The following is a 21,175-nucleotide window of genomic DNA, read 5'->3' on the forward strand; positions in this document are numbered from 1 at the left end:
AGATAGACAAGGTCACTGTATTCCGAAATCTTGAACACCAAAATTTCAATAGAGGTTCACTTCTGGTAGTAATTAGAAGTTTATGGATTTAACGAACTGAATTGTACAATTCACGTACATATCTACTAAAATGAGCAATTTATGATTTGTTCATGAGGCAGAACGCGGCTTTTCCATTCCTATTTTAGGTTATATATTTCGTGTTTAAAAAATTATTAGATGATGAATTTGTTAATACTTTGTTCTTAGTTTTGTTTATCGTATGAAGATGTACTATCTTCTTTTACGGCAAGTTACAAATCGAGTCTCTCCAAATGGTGTTTTCTTTATTCCTTTAAAAACAGTAATGCAACATTCGACGCGATTGTGCTCTTTCTGTAACTTTTATCATGGAAAAGTATCAAAATGTATGTTAGATTTATTAATATTTATTAGATATTAAATAACTGTCGTTCACTTAGTTTTTAATAATTATATCTTGCTATGTTTATCTACTTGCACTACACTTCAAATTCCATGCATTTTTCAACATTAATTTATAGAATTTATAATAGTGAAAGTTATAACTTTCATACAATATTTATAGTAAAGAAATACATTAGAAATGAAGTGATCTACCTTAATATAATAATATATATAATAACAATAATAATATTTAAATACTATTAAATATTTGTGTATTTATAGTTACATTAGAGTGCCATTATTTAGATATAGTACTTGTTAACATCATTGTTCAATTTTATATTTCTTTTTTAACTTTAAAGTAGATAAAATATGTTATTTAACAATTTTCAATAATATTTAATAATATTAATTGACATATTTCTTTATAGAATTGTTAGTTCAATTCTAAATGTAAAATTAATTTGTAATAAGCAATGAAGAACCACTTGATAAAACAGTTTTATTTGTAAGAAAATACAAATGTAACACCATTGTGCTACATAATAAAATTTAATTTGCAGTAATGCGTCAACAAATACGAACTGGTACCACAACAGCAAATTTAGTAGACCTTCCTACAATGAAGAAAAGAGTTAGGCAAAAGAAACTATATACGGAAATACTTGAAGGTATGATTTTATGTCAATAAACTTTCATGGGAGAATAAAGTAATTTTAACACTAAACGTACCAAGCGGGTTCAAATGAACCCTTTTGAAAATTTACTTTAAATTCGTACATTTATTGTTATTTCTGTCGGTCATTTGACTTTCTGTAAATTCTTATATCATCCGATTATTCAATTTCCCACTTTCCATTTTTCTCGTAGCTTATTTTTTACCGACAAAAATTCTTTACCTACTTTACGTACCACGGGGGTCATTTGACCCCGTATGAAGTTTACATATTTTTTAGCAGTTTTCCAACTGGAACCTTAGTTCTAAATTCAGATACACTTCTCAAGTGATTCTTTCTCAAGTGCAGTTTTGGTGTAAGCACTTGGGTGACCCAACCGGGTCCATATGACCTAACGCAGAAACAAAACCGACTCTTATCGGAGATTCACAAGCAACACTCCCTCCAATGAGTTCTCTGTAGTAAAAAAAATGCAGTCGTATATTGAGAGTTGGAGAGTAAAGATCAGAGTCTACAAGAAATAAAGTTCGACAAGTAGTTACAATACATGACAGTTTTAGTTACATTTGACAATTTCTATTACATTCAATTGGACTCGTGTTTCACTGCAACCCTGAATATGTCCGCACGGTCAGTGAGAGAGTTGGAAAGAATTCGACAAATAAATGAAGTGAATTCGGGTGAAGAAGATTCGATTTCTGAAGATGATCAAAGCGAAAGTCAAAGTGATTTTCCAGACAGTGAGGAAACTCAGGATGATAATGTGGTACCAAAGATTTTTATCGGATTCTGAAAGTGATAGTGAACAGAATTTTGAAGACACTGTCACAGCTGTTGATGGAACTGTTTGGCAGCGAATCCGAGAAGGACTGGCAATCGGAAGGCCATCACTTACTTTCAGAGAAATATCAGGTCCAACAGCACACGCCAAAAGAAATATTATGTCTGGTAAAGCCTCATCCGCATTTTTCGTGATAATACTACACGAACCACACCATTATTATATGCACCAGTGTTATATACACGTGGTGCTTATCAGGCAAAAAATTTATCCATTTCCCACCTGTGGAATTCGAAATGGGGACCTCCCCTTTTTTCGAATACATTGAGTAGGAACGCCTTCTCAGAAATTTTGAGATTTCTGCGGTTCGATGACAGAAGTCAATGAATCCAACGTTTAGGTGTGGACAAATTCGCTTTCATTTCAGATGTATGGAAGCGAAAAGTTATTGGCGAAAAGGACAACATTAGTGGGAACAATGCGTGCGAACAGGAGGGAATTGCCCGCACTTGCGAAAACAACTAAAGATAATTTGAAACTTCTTTCAACAATGACATACAAATCAAATGACTGTACGCTAACGATTTATAAATCAAAACCAAGAAAAAAAGTAGTGATATTGAGTACCAAACATAAAACCGTAAAAATCAAGAACAATAGAAAGAAGACACCCGAAACAGTCAGTTACTATAATAAAACCAAATTTGGCGTCGATATAGTTGACCAAATGGCGCGAAAGTATAGTGTCAAATCGAAGTGCAATAGATGGCCTGTACAGGTATTTTTTAATATTTTGGATCTCGCTGGAATCAATTCGTGGATACTCTATCAGGAAACAACTGGGTTAAAGCTATCAAGGCAATCTTTCCTGTTACAATTAGCAGACGAGCTTGTTACAGAGTACCTCGAATTTTGTGAAGAAGAAAAGAAAAATCAATGAGAAGGAGTATCAAGCAGCTCAAATAATAATTCTCAATCCAGGAAAAAATGTCAAATAAGATTGTGTGTAGGCAATAAAACAAAACAAACTTGCATAATTTGTAAAAAATTTATTTGCGGGAAATGTACGAAGGAGAAACCCATCCTATGTAAAAAATGTAATTAGTCGATTGTTTTGTTTATAACGATAACAATATGTGTTTCATTTTATACGAAATCAGAAATGATGTTACAAATTATTTCCTTTAATAAATAAAGAATTTTTTACGAAAAATCTACGTTTATTTCATAAGGGGTCAAATGACCCCCTATGGTAAGATTAGGTATAGAAAAATGCCGGTACGTTTAGTGTTAATCTTGAAGAACCATTTTAGTATAAGTTATGTTTCTTACAGTAACTAATGGAAAAACAAATAATAAAACGGCCTCAATCCAAAAAGTAAAGGCTTCAAATATAACAATGTTAGTTGATCATTGTGATGATTTAGAAAAACCAAAAATTACAAATCTTGCTGTGACTAAAACTTCAGGTACAAATATATCTGAAGAAGACTCTACTCCCCCTACTATCGACCATACATTGGAAAGTGTAAGTACTAAGTGATTTCTATGTGTCCTAAGATGCAAATAAAAATTGTAACTATAATTACAACAGGGAAGTAGTATAAGTACCTCATCTGAAGATGTAGACCAGTGTACAGATTTGTGTAAAAATGAAGATTTTCAAACTTTTAAAAATATAACAGCTAAGAAAAAACAAAATAAAATAAAATTTCCATCAACTACGTAAGTATGTTTTTGATTTTAAAGATACAATGAGTATATTCACTATATTATACACATAAGTATAATTAAGTATTAATGTAAAACTATGAGGCCCAATAGTCATAAATATTTTCTTTATTCTTTTAATTTTCCTTAAACTGATAAGTAATAATTGTCTTTTATTTATAATATTTTTAAATTACACAATTTTTGTTACTGTAGATGTAAGGACAAGGAAGAAACGAATAAAAATTATACTAACTATGGCAAAGTAAAATACGTTGAAAGTTTGTTAGCATATATGCAAGTATATTTAAGTTGTAAAATGGTGAATAGAGCAAACAATACGCTAATGAAATATAGACAACTTATGCAGTATAACTTAAAAAATAGTACTAAATCTATCGAACTTTATAATATTCTTTTAGAAGCATATGCTTTTAATAAAGATCTTACAAAAGTATTAGATTTATATTCAATGTTAAAAAATGATTGCATCCAGCCAACGGCACAGACGTATGTGTATTTGTTTGATGCTATTGAACGAAGTAACACCAAAATTAATCAATTAGGTAATTCCAAATTATTCAAAATTGTCCTAGCTGCAAAGAATATAGAACAAGGTAATTAATTTAATTTATTTTTACATACAGATTTATTACAAAACCTGATATCAGAAATGAAGAATAACAAGATTTCATTGGATAATATCTTTAATGAAACACATTTTAAACGTGATCAGTATGCTAATGTATTAAAAGTAATTAGACTCTGTGATCCAAATTTTAAGCCATCATATACTCCAAATAAATTAGAATACACATGTAAACTTATAAATAAAATTCCCATGAGGAATAATTATTGTAGTCCAGCAGAAGGCCTACTATCATTGGATGAATTGAAAAGCTATGTAAAAACGCAACTTCAACATGAAAGAAACATTGTAATTCCGATAGAAAATATAAACAACTATCAGAAAGATATAAGGATCACTACTGAACATGTAAGATAATTATTGTTATTACTATGTTTAATTGAACATCAATTGAAATTCATTTTATACTTATGTTTGTTTTAATGTCTTACATTTTGGTTTGCTTTCTCTAATTAGCATAAAAAAGTTTCTGAATTAGAAAATTATTGGAAAAAAATAGCATCAACAGCGTTTGAAAGAAATTTAAAATGTTTGAAAGTAAAAGAGCGTCGTTCTCATAATAGTTTGATGCTATTACATCCATTTTTAGAAGTATTAGACAAGGAACATTATATAAATGCTATAGTACAAGAAGCTAAAAAAGTAGCCTGTGGTTCAGAAACATTTAGCTTGAGCCTTACCTGGTTGTATTCTGACTTAGGAAAACTTATTTATAACAAGTATGAGGTACATCAATATACTTATAAAATTTATTTGTGCTAACTTAAATTTAAATATTGTTGATATATATAACTTCTGTTTGAATTTGTAGATTGAAACCAAAGATAGAAATGGTGTATTGGATAAGACAATTGAAATTTATAAAATGTATTTAGAATGGTATTTATATCCTGAATCTATGAAACGGTCCGATAATATAAACAATCGCACAGTATGGGAATATCTTGAAACACAATTGAAAAGTGTTGGTACATCTTTAAATACTACATGTTACAAGTGGCCTAAAGATGCAATGGTTAATGTAGGCAAATTTTTATATAATATCGTTTTACATGATTTGATACTTAAACCTGATTTCTTCAAAGGACAAGAAATTAATAATTCTATTCCTGCATTTTATACACTGTTCAGGAATAAGGACAATTATTTGTCTGAACAGGTCTGTATACTTTTAGTGTCAATATATAAATATTTTATAGAATATAACTTTTGTATTATAGTTTAATTTGTTGATTATAGATTAAACCTCATCCTGCTGTATCTAAACTATATAAAGAAGCACAGGCAAATACCTTAACATTTAATTCAGTTTTTGTACCTTCTACTATTCCACCAAGACCATGGACGTCAATGTTTGAAGGAGGGTATCTTTTCACGTCAACAGATTTTGTTAGATCTACAAACGGCCCGGTAATTATTATCTCCAATTTAAATTTTATTTTCTAGTAGAATTTCGTCTATAATATATCTCAATATTAATATGTTTTCGATAGAAAATTTTCAGAACGTAGAAGAAACGAGTTCATGAATTTTTAAATATTGAAAAAGTTTCGTATAATTATAAGCATAATGCAATTTTTATAATACATATAAAATAATAAACATGTTCATAAGATGTATTTACAACTCAGAATTCTCTTAAAAAAGTAAAAAAGATATTCCTAATAATAATGTTGTATCTTTTAGGACAATATGTTTGAAAAGTTACGAAGTACACCAACAGAACAACTATATCCAGTATTTGATTCTTTGAATCAACTAAGTGCTATACCATGGAAGATCAATTCCCCCATACTTGACATCGTAACAAAGGTACCCACGTTTCCAATATGTTTTTATTATTAAAAAACACAGAATGTTACTATTGTTAAATATGCATGATCTGCATAGATATTTCAGCGGGGTGGTTCTGTGGAACTAAATATTCCTCAGTCAATTTCAATGTTAACTCCTCCAAGTCAGTTACGAAAGAATGCTACTCCTGAAGAAAAGCGTAAATTTTCAATAGAATCCGCAAAGTTTCAGCACAAAAAATTCGATACTTATTCTTTATGGTGCGATGCGCTTTATAAGTTATCACTTGCTAATCACGTACGTATTCATAGAGGTTTTAAAAAAATTATGAATTTAATATTATATTAAATAAGTAAAGTTTACATATAAAGATGAGTGAACTTAGATTTATTGTATTTATCAAGATTTGGATACGAATTTAAACATTTCTTGTTTTATTATTTCGAAGTTTAGAAACAAAGTATTTTGGCTACCACATAATTTGGATTTTAGAGGACGAGTTTATCCAATTCCTCCTCACTTGAATCATTTGGCATCTGATTTAAGTCGTTCTTTACTGCTATTTGCAAAGACCAAACCTTTAGGTCCTAAAGGACTAGACTGGCTGAAATTGCATGTTATTAATTTAACAAATCTAAAGAAAGGAGCTTCTATTGAGACACGTCTTGAATACGCAAATGAAAATTTAGACAATATATTGGATAGTGCTGCTAAACCTTTAACAGTAAGTACCATTTACATTATAAAATACATACCTGTTTATAAGTTTTATCAGTTTTTTTAAATAATAAAGTTGATATATAAAAATACTAAAATTGTAGTGATATTTGCATTGTACAGGGTAAAATGTGGTGGAAAAATTCAGAAGAACCATGGCAAACGCTAGCAGGATGTATGGAAATAGCAAATGCATTAAAATCACCAAATATAGAAAAATATGAAAGTGGGTTTCCAATACACCAAGATGGGAGTTGTAATGGACTTCAACATTATGCAGCTCTTGGTAGAGATCAAATTGGTGCAGAGAGTGTAAATTTGTATCCATTTGGCATTCCAAAGGATGTATATTCTACTGTAGCCAATTTAGTAAGTTTCATTCGCTATAAATATCTCGTCACATCGTTTATGGATAATATATCTTCAGTTATTTTCACTTAGATCGAGGATACTCGAACAACTGATGCATCAAATAACGTAAAAATTGCGGGATTATTAGACGGATTTGTGAAAAGAAAAGTTATAAAACAAACTGTGATGACAACAGTATATGGCGTAACGAGATATGGTGCAAAATTTCAAATAATGAAACAGTTAAAAGGTGGATACTTAATTTCATTTTTTCTTTCATTTTTTGTAATGCTCACTATTTATATTGTACATAGATATAGGAGACTTTCCTGAAGAATGTGTTGCACCTGCTGCTATATATTTAACTGAAAAAACATTTTCGACATTAAGAACAATGTTCAAAAGTGCAAGAGAAATTCAGGATTGGTTTACATCGTGTGCTCGAATAATTTCTTTTGCTTGCGGTGAAAGCGTAGAATGGATTACTCCTTTGGGTTTTCCAATTGTACAACCATATATGAAATTCTTGAAGAAGAATCTTGGAAACAATAATAGAATAATAATCCAGTTAGTACAAATACGCATGTATTACATTAATCAAAATAATCATTTTTAAGATGACAATAAACTTTATTATTTCTAGAAAACCTGACACACTAAAACAAAAAAATGCATTTGCACCAAATTTTATACATTCTTTAGATTCTACTCACATGATGCTTACTAGCATACATAGTCAAGAAGCAGGTATAACATTCGTCTCTGTGCATGATTGTTTCTGGACTCACGCATGTACCGTTGATATTATGAATAAAGTGAGTAATAGAAAATAATTGTAAGGAAGTCGTTGAAATATGGTGTATACATTTTATGACTTTTTCTAATGTATAATCAATTTTTTTTGTAGATATGTAGGGAACAGTTTGTTGCACTTCATACTGAACCTATTCTTAACGATTTGGCGAAATTTTTTGTAGATCGATATATACCAACGGATACGTAAGTAATATTTACAAGAAAGTACATCATTTTCTTTCGGCAGAATAAGATTAACAATATTTAATGATACAAGAAATTGTTAAACATTTGAGAACTATACATTTTCTAGACTGAGGATAGTAATAGTTTAAAATACATATTTTTATTAATTAAGAACATTATAAAATATTTAATATAGTTATTCTATATGAAACTTGTATGCTAAATTAAATATATTTTGCTTTTAGAAATGTACGGTGTAACACTAAAATAGGCGTTAAAAAAATACATCATATCTTCACAAGTGTGCCTCTACAGGGCACGTTTGATATAAATAGCGTGTTATCTTCTACATACTTTTTTAGTTAAATTTAGTACATATAAAGTACTATGTATATATTTAAAAAAAATAAAAAATCATATTCTGAAAACGTATGTTGCACTTATTGTATTTAACTACTACTGGTGCTAAGTAAAAAAATAAAATATCTTATAATTTGATTAAATACATACGTTCCCGCAGTACTCTTATTAGTTTATACTCTTCAAATTTCTTCTATTTTTGTATACAAAAATTAAAATTTTTTTTTATAAATGCATAAAAATGTCATATAGGAATGTTTAAGTATTATAAATATGGTTGCCATCCACTGTAAATACGTGAAAGATTAATAGGATCGCGTGCTTGCTGCATAAGTCTTTCAACTTGGCCTGAGACGCTTGAGGGTAAACCTTCCTCAGTGCCTTGAAGTTTTTGTTCTATTCTTAACAGAGCCCTTTCCGCTGTTTTATTTGTTCCGGTAGAACCTATCGATAACAAATAGTTTTGTGTAAAATATTAATTATATTTACACATTTGTAAGAAAGTAAGCATTTTTGTTACATGAAAAATAAATAAAATTAGTGAACTGAATGAAATAGTAAAATTTACTTTGGTTAATTTCAACTTGTTTCGAGGAACTGTCACTTTGAATGTTACGTGCTTTAGCTGGTGTTATAGTCCATGTGAACAATGGGTCGTACAATAAGACTTGTAGTAGAGTTATGATTATTTGTCTTTGGTCACGCAAAACGGTTAAAGTCTTTTCACAGCATTGTCTCATTGTCCCTTCTATTCCAGATACACCCATTGCGACCTCAATATTTTGTGTAAGTCGAAATGGAATAGTTTCAGGAACTGGTAGTACCTTACCTTGTTCAAATGCTATACCTAATTACATTTAATAGTATAATAGTTATATTACAAATACCATAATCAAGTATTTGTATATTATTAAATTTATGAACATCTATATCTTTACCAAAATCAATATGAATTACTTCAGCAGTTGTTTGATCAAGTAAAATATTGTTCAAGTGCCTATCCCCTAAACCTAAAATATATCCTGCTATAGATGTTGTTGCTATGCTATAAACAAATAATATATACAGCAATTTAAAATTGTATGTTATTTGGTATGAATTTTGAAATTATATTGTACATACCTCCGAGTATATGCTAATCTTCTCTCAAACCATGTTTCAGGAGATGGATACTTTTCCATAAAAAAATGATGCAGTACTGGATGCATATGTGCACAGCAGTCCATGAATACTTTCACTTTGATATCAGTTGATCCTTTTTCTACTTGCTAAAGATAAAAATAGATAAAAATAATTAAAAAATATTCAAAATAACCAAATTCTAAAAAACCAATTTAGTTTCAATTATGTTGAATGTGACAATTTCTTTGTGGCTTAAAACAATTCAGTATTTTTGTTACAATCATTTAGTAATTTAATTTAAAAGCAATTAATTAAATTTTTCTATGAACATTAATTATGATAAATGTATCCTTACTGATAGTTTTTCTCTGCACAATTTTGCGGTATAATCTTTTGGATAATATTTTTTGTGAAGACCAGAATCGAAATTGGTGCCTGTCAGTATGAACATAATGGGAACTGTGTTATCACACCATTCTAATATCCCTGATCTTTGAGTTAATGGCACAACCTAAAAGTTAGCAAAAAAGATACAGAAAAGTGTGTATTTTTATAATTAAATACTTAAATCATTCGATATGTACATACAAAAGAGTAAAACGTTTTTCATTGAAAGTACCTTATATGTTCTAATCATTAACTTTCTCCGTTTAGTTTCTTTATAAGATTTTAGCAGTATATTCATTACACTAAAAACCTGTTGCATTACAGCATCTTGTCGCAAGTCATCTTTGCCCTGTAAAAAGTATAATTTTTAAAAAATTAAGATTCATCTCAACTGAAGTATTAAATATTTAATGAGTAATGTCAATAAATATAAGAATTGATTAGTACTCAATACCTTTACTAATTGATATCTTGAAATTCCATCTGTACCAATACAGATTATCTTTTTTGGTGTATTTAAACCACCGACCGTCTCATATGTTTCTTTATATGTAGATATTCCAATTATATCATTATAATTTTGGCACGGTTGTACATTTAATGTCAACGTTGGTACAAGTACATTATTAAAATTTTTAACTTTCAAGATCTCTTGATTTTTAGGTATACTAATCATTAAACCATCTGTGAGTAAAAATTGATTTAATAATTAACGTATGCCTGTTGAGTTTACTATCGTACTATTATTACATCATCAGATTTATACTATACGAAAAAACATCTTACGTTTATTTGAAGAAGTTGCAAGATTAGCTAGCATAACTAAGGAATGTGATAACTTATCCATTTCATCCAAAATTGACCTTATCTTTGTTTTAGTTAATTTCTGTAATAATTTTTGAGCACCAAGTACTCTTGGTTCTACAGTTTTACTCATTCGAGTCGTATTATATTCGTAATCACCATATAAATTTTTTAATGCTAATAATACAGGCAATGTATGGTGAGGGTGCTCTAGAGCACAACGTTCCATAATTAAATATATCTTTTCGGAAAATGCATTGGAAACATTACTTATATGTGCTGCCAATTGTGGAATCAGCGGAATAAATTTAAAAGATGGTATTTTAGTAAGAATCTCATTTAAGAGGTTATTAACTTCTTTTTGGTTTACATTGTCTAACCATAGAGCTACTACTCTAAATATTAATAAATTATAATCTTCACTTTCTTGCAGCACTAGTAGATAGTATCTGCAAGAGGATAATTTATATTATACATTAGTATATGGAAAACTTAATTTTGTTATGTACTAATTGATTTATAGTATTATACGACGTAATCCAATAAAAATTACTCTTAAGTAAAAATGAATTTTTATTATCATATAATAGTTGCCATATAAATTATCTTTATTGATAATTTTTATTGGTTCACAGAATATTATTGCCACAGAAATCCTACTAATATTTGGAAACTTACTGCAATGCTAGAGTTAAATAATTATTTCTTTCCTTTTCTATGTGTTCTAGTTCTGCAGCATCATTTATATTTTGTCTTTGATTCAAAATAAAGGCTCTCCTAACATCTTTGTCTTTAGTAATTGATTGCATACTAAGTCCTTCAATGGAGGTAATGCACTCTTTAAGACTTTCAAATTGTGAAGATTTCATGTATATGCATATCTGTTCATACTGCATGTCAGCAAATTGAGCTAAAGCTACTCTTGCACCATGTAAATTCTTAATGCTATCAGTAGTATGTTCATTGATAGAGGAGCTTGCATCTATAGATTTCATGTAATACTTTTTTATTACAGCCTGCAAAATGCAAATAATTAGTAAATTGCTATAACTCATACATATATTTTATGTACCTGAGGATTCTCAGATTTTGTTTCAGCCATCCAGTCTCCGTAAACTCTCAATACTTGAGCTCGCAAATTTGTATCTAAAGTATTTTTGTGTATTAAATTACGTAAAAGAAATCTTCCAATTTCCAAATCATTTCTAAGACGTGCTAGTAAAGATTCTTGATAAAGTAATTGATCTTGAACTTTTGGGGGCAAGTCAACTTGTTTTGCTAGTACAGCTTTACATAAAAATAGTTAAAGATTGTATATTTATGTAACATAAAATTTAGTAAACAAGTTATAATAATTATCTATTAAATATTATTGTATCTTTATGTTTTACCTAGCGAACGTGCAGCAACATGTAAATTATCTTTAGCCACTGCAATTTTTGATATATCTAAATATGTATTGAAAAGTGCATCCTTTATCAACATACTGTCTTCTAAAACACTATTTATCTTATACATAACTGTTCTCTGAGTTAATATGGGTTCAATATACTGATACTCATTAAAATTTGAGATATCTTGCTGTTCCCACTTTTGTAATACTTTCCCATATTCATCTGATTTTGCTGAACTTAGTTCTTCAATTTCACGAATCAATTGCAACTGCATTAATTTTTCATATATAGTTTTAGTGCTTTCTAAAAATTATATAATGATTGACAGATCGAACATTACGATTAATTAAACAGTGCATTCACACTTACCTAAGCTAATATTTTTAAGGGCTTTGATGATACTTATACGAGCATTTTCAATTGCATTGTGTATACCTATTTCATTACCTTCATGAAAGTACTTTAATGCTTGATAATGGTAGAAATGATAATCAGATTCAATTATTTGTGACTTTAATTTACAATCATTTTTCGCATATAATGTCTGATTTATTTCAGAGAAATTCCAATTGCTGAGTCGCCAAGAACATTCATATTGAATATCTTCATCTATTTTTTCATTATTTTTAGACATAGTATGTATCATATTGCCAAGTAAATATTGAAAACCAGATTGATGCAATCCATTAGCCATTTCTGTAAATTATAATCCATTACATAAAATATTCTATACAAATAAGTCAGGCCATAATTTTCAAATGGTAAAAAGATATGTATGACATGATACAGTATTTAAATATTTTTTACCATTGTCAAGTTATAATGTAACTTAGTTGCATGAACTTGTATATACATTAAAGATATTGAAAGTAAAGCTACACCTGTTATACTCATTTACCTTTGATCACTGACATATTTCCAAAAGAGAGCTCAACATCTTGAGCGAGAATTACTTTGCCCCATTCGTGAGTATGAACATAATGTTGTATACGAGTAGAATGATCTTGTAAATGTGAAGATCCAGTGCCATGAATGGCATCAGAATCACCTATTTTTGCATAAGTGTCTCTAAGAATACATTGTATCATTTTTCCTTCATTGGGTGCCAATTCATAAACATGATCAATTTTTGAAATATTAGTAAAATTGTTATAATCATTTAAGATACTTTCACAAGACAGTTCTGCATACAATATTGCAGTAAAAAAAGCTGCACAATATTGTGCTGCTTTTGCGATATACATGTAATTTAATTCTAAACAAACGTTATCTGCGACTTGTATTCTTATATAATTTACGATATTTAACATGCAATTGATAATTTGATGGTCATAATGTACTGTTTTACACGTCGCAGTAAGGAGTAAATTTTGTTTTGTAGAATTAAAGTTGTGGTCAAAAAATTGATTTATACATGAACATATGACAGGGGTGAACTTTTTATCTATAGAAATTATCAGAAAAATAATTCTTGGTAAAATTATTTCACAAATATCAGTACTTAATGTACAAGCTGGAACTAAGTTTTCAGAATAGAATCCTGTAAAACATTTTAGAATTTTACATGTTAGTTCTGTAATCCAACTAGTATAAGATCCATTAGTTTTAATAGTCCAAATACTATTCTGAGGATTTAAAATATTACTTATTTTTACCTTTACAAGACCTTTTTTTGTTTTAGAATTTTTGTGTCTTATAAATGGTTTAATATAACTTAGAGGTAGTGTCGCCTGTATATCACATAAAACGGTTTTTAAATGTTCCATATACTCTATATTTAATAATTTTTGACCCCAAAAAGATGAAAATAATGTATAAAGTACATCAGCACTAACGTTTCTTAGTTCCACGTCACTTTGCAATAGTAATTCTGTCATTTTAATTATTATTTTATATGTTAGTATTTCAAGTAAATCAGAACTTTCATTAACATGGCTTTTTTCTAAGTATAATATCATTGATGTTAAGTCATTTGGACCTATTTCTCCTAAACATTTTGATGCTTCAATTGAAACATTTGCGTCAGAAGATGCTGTTAATTTTATAAGTTTATATATTAATTGATGCAACATACTTGAGGCGTAATCTTCAGCAAAACCACGCAATGTTTCAAGTTTATTATACAATATCTGAAATTCTTCTTTCCTTGTGTGTAACTGTTGTCGTAAATGTAAAATATTTTCTAGACTGTAATTTATATTTTTATCAACCAAAGAATTTAGGAAATGTTGCACTTCTTCCTGTAAAGTATATATTTTTCCTGTTTTATACTTCAATGCATTATGTACATTTCGAATTTCGTGAAAAATAGGAATATTCGGAAATGAATTTAATTTTTCTATTGCATCACTTAACATGTCTTTCTGTTCAATTAGTAAAAAGTTAAGTATTTCCAAAGTTATCGGCATCTTTTCTGTCTGTACAATAGGAATTAGGGTTGTAACAGTGAAACTTAAAATTTCTTTGATTTCTTCGTGTCGTATAGGCAGTACTTGTTTCACAAATTCATAAAAATATTTACTTGCTATCTTAAGAAGAATATCGTCATGACCCTTAATAATATGAAGCAAGCTGTAACTAATATCCTTCACTATATACATGGAAAGTGTATCAAAATTATCTTGTTGCAACTTTTGAACAATTAGTGTACAGAAAAACATATACTGATGGAATGCTTTTACTTTATGCTCTACAAATTTTTGTTTGTAAATATTGTTAATTAAATGCAAAAATATTTTTTGCAATATATTTGGATAGTTACATGCTAAAATATCTTGTACAGACATTTTTTGTACAAAAAAGTTTTCTTCCATATATTTTAAGCACGTCTTAACTGTTTCATATTTAAAGTGAGGAGGATTTGACATTGGAAATGAAACTTGTACATCCAAAGTTTCATTAACATAATCTTCATCGTGCAATCTTTCAATGACACATATTAATGTTTCTTCAAATTTCTCATTAAATAAATTCGAAAACTTTTTAATTTCGATAAATTCTTTTTGATTCCGTATTAAGTTATGAAATATTCTGCGTGCTAATTGTTTTCTAGAACTGCCCTCGTGTTCATTAATGCAATACAGAAGCCATGTTAATATTTGAGGAAAAATATTTTCAACAATTTCTTGGAAAGATAATGTAACATTATTACAAAATAATATAACATTAGAAAGTTCAAGGCTTTGAAATTTAATGAATGCAAGCATATTAATATATGTATCATAAAATTGTTCTTGTGATGCACATTGCACTAATTGCCATGGAAATGACTCAGAAGAGTATTTTGAATTATACCAAGACGTTACTAAATAACTTAAATTATCTTCAATGAGATTTAAGAAACTTATTTGGTCTGTTACAGCATGTAATGCTTTGGGTATTATCTGAATATCTATTTTTTGGTCTGTAATAAAGTGTAACATTGTTAATAATGCACGACATTGAAATGTTCCATTACTATATATTATCGCTACCAGTCCCAGTAAAGTACTCGCCATTTTAGCTTCTTTTTCATCTACATTCATTTCATGACTGGAAATTGTTAACTTATTTACCGATGCTTCTATTTTCATAAATAAGGATTCTTTCCATTTGAAATCAATACGTTTTGATAGATATATGTTTTGTATACATTTGATTGCTTCTAATCTAACCATGAACAAAGAATCAGTAAACGATAATAAAATGCTGTCCATTACTGGCATTATGTGTTCGAATTCGTTAGATACTATATAATAAAGAAGTGTGGGACTCAAATGAATAATTTTTAAAAGGCATTTGGTAAATTCTATGTAAACGCGAAAACCATTTTTCTTTTTATATCTATTCTGTTGTAAAATGATTTTCATTAAATCATCTAAATTAAAATTATAATCGACAGCATATTTAAGAAAGAATGGTAAGATGTTTAATATGTAACGAACAGCAGTTTCATCTTCTTGACATTCTTGATACAATATCAATACATCTTTTAGTGGTATTTCTCCATGATTTTTTGATAAATTTTGTGTGCCATATTTTGATAATGATTCCAAAACTATAACAGCCATTTTGCAATTAATTGTGCGAGACAAGTCATACATATCTATTGTAAGCAAATTGTCCATGAGCTTTCTTTGAATATCACATTTTTCTTCTCCCACATTCATGCAACAAAACAAAGCTAAAGCTTTTGATGTTTGTATTCTAATTGTGTTTTTGTTGCAAACATTACATTGTTTTTCCTGTACTGTATTTTTATTTAAACTTCTACGTTTGTTTTGGAAAGAGCTATAATTTTCATAATAATCCTTAGTTGCTTCATAATCAGCAATTTCATCATCTTCAATATTCATTAAACTAAATATTTTTTTTAACATATCTGGTGTTGAAGACAAAATGATTGTCTTTGATACTTCTGTATCATATAATGTTCCATATAACATATTAAGTGCTTTTGTGATGTTACAAAGATAGATATATTTACATCTTGATGGTTCTATGTTTGCCAAAGCAGTATAAACAGAGTCAAGATGTATTTTCACTGTACGTTGAAGAAATGTTTCATCAGTATTTATTATATTCAACTGTTTTATTATTGATATTATTTTTGCTACTACTGTAATTTTTATTATTCGTATGTATATGTCATCACTACTGCTACCTTCATCTAATATATCACATAACTGAACTTGTAAAGAAGTTACAATATCTTGAATATATAACATCCTTTCATTTAATTTTAGAATATACTGAATATTGTCTTCTTCATTATTAATGAACAAATTCGTTTTATATGCTAATAATAAGTACGAATTTTCAATTTGCTCATAAGATGGTTTTAAACATTCCCCATTATTTAAACAATCACAGGAATTATTGTTCATATCGTATTTTTTAAATTTTATCTGTTTTTCATACTTTAACTTTGATGTAATACTAATCAGTAATAGACACAGCTCATCAATTATTATTTCAGTGGCAAGTTTATGCCAGGGTATATTCAATGCCCATTTTAGAAGACTTAATCTCACAGAATCTGAATTCATTGTTGGCGAGCATGTATTTATATTAAACATTGTTATATCAGATGGTAATGATAGATATTCACATAGCACTATTAATGTGCGAAGACTCATAACAGACCATTTGATATCATTTGTCAGGTAAAGTCTCAAGAGCACATTTGGATTTGTTATTTTATTATTTATGATAAACAGCTGTATAAGTTTATGACTTGATATCTCATTCTGATTTACATTAAAAGACCTAGAATAATAAAAGATTATTATTTATTTAATTAAGGTATCAAACTTTTAAATTATGTTATAATAGCACTATTAGATAACAGATAGTAAACATTTTACCTTAATAAAATGTCCCATATTTTATCCCAATACATGTTTGAATTCTCTATATATGACGTAGATAATATGTTTTCATTTGATAATAGAATGGCACATAATTCATATAAATTATCCATAATAATTTCTTCTTTACAAGATTGTGTAAGAAGACCTACTAAAATTTTTAAAAAATCCGCGTAGTCATGTGGTTTCAAACATTCAGGATATTTTTTAAGCAACACTGTTAATATTTGTATCATTGGCCAAGCTTCTTGAATATTTTTATCAACAATCATGTCAATTAATCCATCTATTTTATTGGAAATTTTTCTTCGTTTCACTACTGGTATACAGCTAGATTCTTCAAGTGACATTCTTTCAATAATGTTTGCATTCTTTAATATTTGTGTAAAAACTAAAACATTTTGGTATTTAATAATAACAAAGAAGTGAAACAAATTATTTTGGAAACAAATATAAAAATTACCTTCACTTGCAAGATAAATGAAACTTTCTGGAAGTATATCAGCCTTCAAATCTTTTAATATCATTAAATACATATTTTTAAGTGTTAAATGCCACTTCTCCCAACTAACTGCATAAGCACCATCATCAGCATTACATATTCCTTTGGGATGATGGATTTTAATAAATAACAATAAAAGTTTATATTTCTCAAGGGAACTTTTCAAACTAATTATGCTTGGCAACACATTCTCACTAAATTGACAAAGACTATGTCTACATTCAATTGCAATTTGTTGGCATACTATATGTGCAAGCTTATAAGCTGATTCTGCTAAAGTTTCTTGATTTGTTCTTACATCAAGAAATACAGCTTCTAAAATCAATCGAAATATAATTTTTTTTCATTCAGAACAAATAATAAAATAATAAAATGAATAATAAAATATATTAATAATACCTAAAAATGGCAGTATTCCATTTAGGTTTGATAGAAGATCCGAATACAAACAACCATAATATGTAATCATTTGTAATGCTTCTAAAGTAACACGTTTATTTATATTTGAAGATGCATTCTTATATAATGGAATACATATTTTTAATAATTCTTGCCACTGTTCAAGTAACATCTTTACCTGATATGATCTGAGTGGAAGTACATATGATACTAATATGTGCATATAAGTTTCATGATAATATTCATACACACTTGTCCCCAATATTTGCAAAATTAATGATATTATATCTGAACACTTTAAAAGTGGAATTTTATAAGAGTTTGCACATTGAACAGTTTTTATTACAAGTGTGGATATATTTTTCTTTAGAACTATTGTTGCTTTGCCATAGGACTCCTTAGAAGCATTTTTATCTGTTTCCTTTAATAAATACAATTTTATCATGTGATGATATACAAATAAATTACAATACCTTTAAAGTCAATGAGCCTTAAAATAGATATCGTTACTTACATTTAATACAATTTTATGAACTATTTGTATTATGTATGACCAATTTACAACACCTTGTATATTTTTTTGTGAATTTTTACATATCTCGTTTACAGCTTCTTCATTTTCATACAATTCTAACAACTCAATCACAGACTTCTAACATTAAAAAACACAATATACATTAATAGTAAATATTCAGTAATTACATAATTTTAATAACAAATCATCACATAATAACATTAAAAAAAAATTAATGATTAATATTTATTACTTAAGGGTAATTTAATCTATTTTGAAATGCCGGAATATGGAAGTAATAATACGAAATGTATATTATAAGATAATATGAAATATATTGTATATAACGGATTTTTAACGATTAATGAGATTAGATTACGTACTTTCTTGTCCATAAACTTCCTACCACTTGCATTTCTTAATATTTCATCTATTCTTTCTGAATATTTTGACATTTTATACACAACTTTGAATTAGCATAACAAAGATAACAAACTAGTGATCTTTATGAACTGGAGGTTACAAGTTTACGATGCTACAAACTCTTCCAAATAAAAATACTAGACACATATTTAAGCATCACATTGCAATGTCACCCTAGATCCATGGTCCTTATGGACCATATCATTTTTGTATAGAAATTACATCCATTATATACGTTGTAAATACACAGTAAAAATGAAAAATTGTCTCATTAAACTTCAACCTTCCGTAAAGATATTTGTATATTATTTTTTATTAATAATGGCATGAATAGATTCGTTGAACATGAGTACTGTAATTAAGAAGTCAAGAAACTGAAAAGAATTGATTGATGGTTGTTATCATATTGGTACGTGCATGATATTCGTTCCCACAACCAATTCTACTCCAATTTAGTTTAAGTATTGGACAGAGTTCAACTATCACCCTTCACGAATAATGGACTAAATTGTGTACTGAATTCCATTTAACTTTGCATGAAATTTTTTTAATAATAAACAATTGAAATAACAAAATGCAACAATTACATTTATTTATGATCAATTCAAATAATAAAACGCAATAACCACATTTAATCATAATTAGTTCAAATAACAAAATACAATAATAATGAAACAATTAAAAAAAGACCAATATTTGAATCTTTTTTCTTTCATTTAATCGACCTATGTGTTTGATGAATTATTTCAAAATTTATTAAAACATTTCTAGCTTAAAAATATCTATACGAGATATGAAACCAAGATATTTCCGTTAACCAAGTTTAACAGATTTTATTTTACGTTGCTGATGTACGTATGGATTGGTGCACTGTTATTGGTGTTATGTTTCAAATATCGATCCAGAGTGGTCTCCTAACATACCATATTAATGAATAAAAAGAAACTATACATAACAAGTTAAATACATAAAAGTTCTTAAGCGTGGAGAAACTTAATAATAATACTTCTATCTCAGAATGAAAGTGGTTTGTATATAACTATAAGGTAGATAAAAACATCCTTTGTAAACAGATTGCAGTTCCTAATCACCCGCAAGAGTCGGCTTACGGATGGTCTGACAACATAACTCTCCCATTGCGAAAGTTCCAGAGTCACCAAGTGCCAATTGATTGAAATAATCTATGCATTCCAGCTACACGTGATGTAGTAATGGAACATTTTACCGACAGGCTAACGATCATAATTCAAACTTCAAAACGTATTTAAATGTCTTCTTTTTATATAATGTGTGATAAAATTCTACACCATATTTTAAAAGCACAAATGCATTTCAAAATTTGTTTATGTAATAACTAAAACAGCAAAATAATAATTGATATAAGAAGGATGTAAAAACGTATCAAATATAATATATAATTTTATAAGGCCTTATAAAAATAAGTTCTAATGAATCTATAATTTCTTTTTACTAACTATACAAAAACTTCTACAGTATTTTCAAAAATAACATATTTTGGATATGTTTTAGGATAATTAATAATATGTTTCGTGATATACTGATAGATATAGCAATGAATTCTAGCAAATTTTGAAATCTTTTAATACTTGTAATATAACTTTGTGTTAATCAATTTCGATGAAATTTTCAACATGCATAGAACTTACCAAGGTTTATTATATATATATATAAAATTTCACGTAATAGTACTGCTTAAAATAGTGCTTTCTTACGTAATAAAAAATTATAATTAATGTAACTTTTAAGAATACGTAATAGAAAATAAAAATTAGAACAGATATTCTTTTCTATAAACAATATTAAACAAATATATTAATAAGTCTATATTATTTAAAT

At 28.1% G+C, this 21,175-nt stretch overlaps 2 protein-coding genes across 2 annotated transcripts; one reads left to right on the plus strand and one right to left on the minus strand.

The window, feature by feature from the left end:
- The first annotated feature begins 161 nt into the window (after positions 1–161).
- Mtrnapol (mitochondrial RNA polymerase) lies at positions 162–8,439 on the plus strand. The gene is made up of 18 exons (XM_078182359.1): positions 162–407; positions 969–1,076; positions 3,198–3,391; positions 3,458–3,588; positions 3,790–4,139; positions 4,221–4,570; positions 4,679–4,948; positions 5,034–5,381; positions 5,462–5,632; positions 5,909–6,034; positions 6,113–6,313; positions 6,465–6,740; positions 6,857–7,102; positions 7,175–7,334; positions 7,399–7,651; positions 7,728–7,899; positions 7,992–8,083; positions 8,311–8,439. Exons 1-18 carry the CDS (start codon positions 263–265, stop codon positions 8,429–8,431), a joined length of 3,714 nt encoding a protein of 1,237 aa, XP_078038485.1. The 5' UTR covers positions 162–262; the 3' UTR covers positions 8,432–8,439.
- Positions 8,440–8,566: 127 nt separating this feature from the next.
- Positions 8,567–19,413, minus strand: Tefu (Serine/threonine-protein kinase tefu). Its single transcript, XM_078182358.1, has 18 exons — positions 19,279–19,413; positions 18,896–19,033; positions 18,382–18,802; positions 17,944–18,297; positions 17,478–17,871; positions 13,031–17,379; positions 12,502–12,828; positions 12,130–12,435; positions 11,811–12,025; positions 11,417–11,754; positions 10,721–11,187; positions 10,389–10,618; positions 10,167–10,283; positions 9,903–10,058; positions 9,548–9,693; positions 9,364–9,470; positions 8,994–9,272; positions 8,567–8,869 (listed from the first exon to the last, which is right to left on the minus strand). Exons 1-18 carry the CDS (start codon positions 19,348–19,350, stop codon positions 8,691–8,693), a joined length of 8,595 nt encoding a protein of 2,864 aa, XP_078038484.1. The 5' UTR covers positions 19,351–19,413; the 3' UTR covers positions 8,567–8,690.
- Between the last annotated feature and the right edge of the window lie 1,762 nt (positions 19,414–21,175).

The sequence above is a fragment of the Augochlora pura genome, chromosome 6 (assembly GCF_028453695.1).
Source record: "Augochlora pura isolate Apur16 chromosome 6, APUR_v2.2.1, whole genome shotgun sequence".
NCBI classification, from domain to species: Eukaryota; Metazoa; Arthropoda; class Insecta; order Hymenoptera; family Halictidae; genus Augochlora; species Augochlora pura.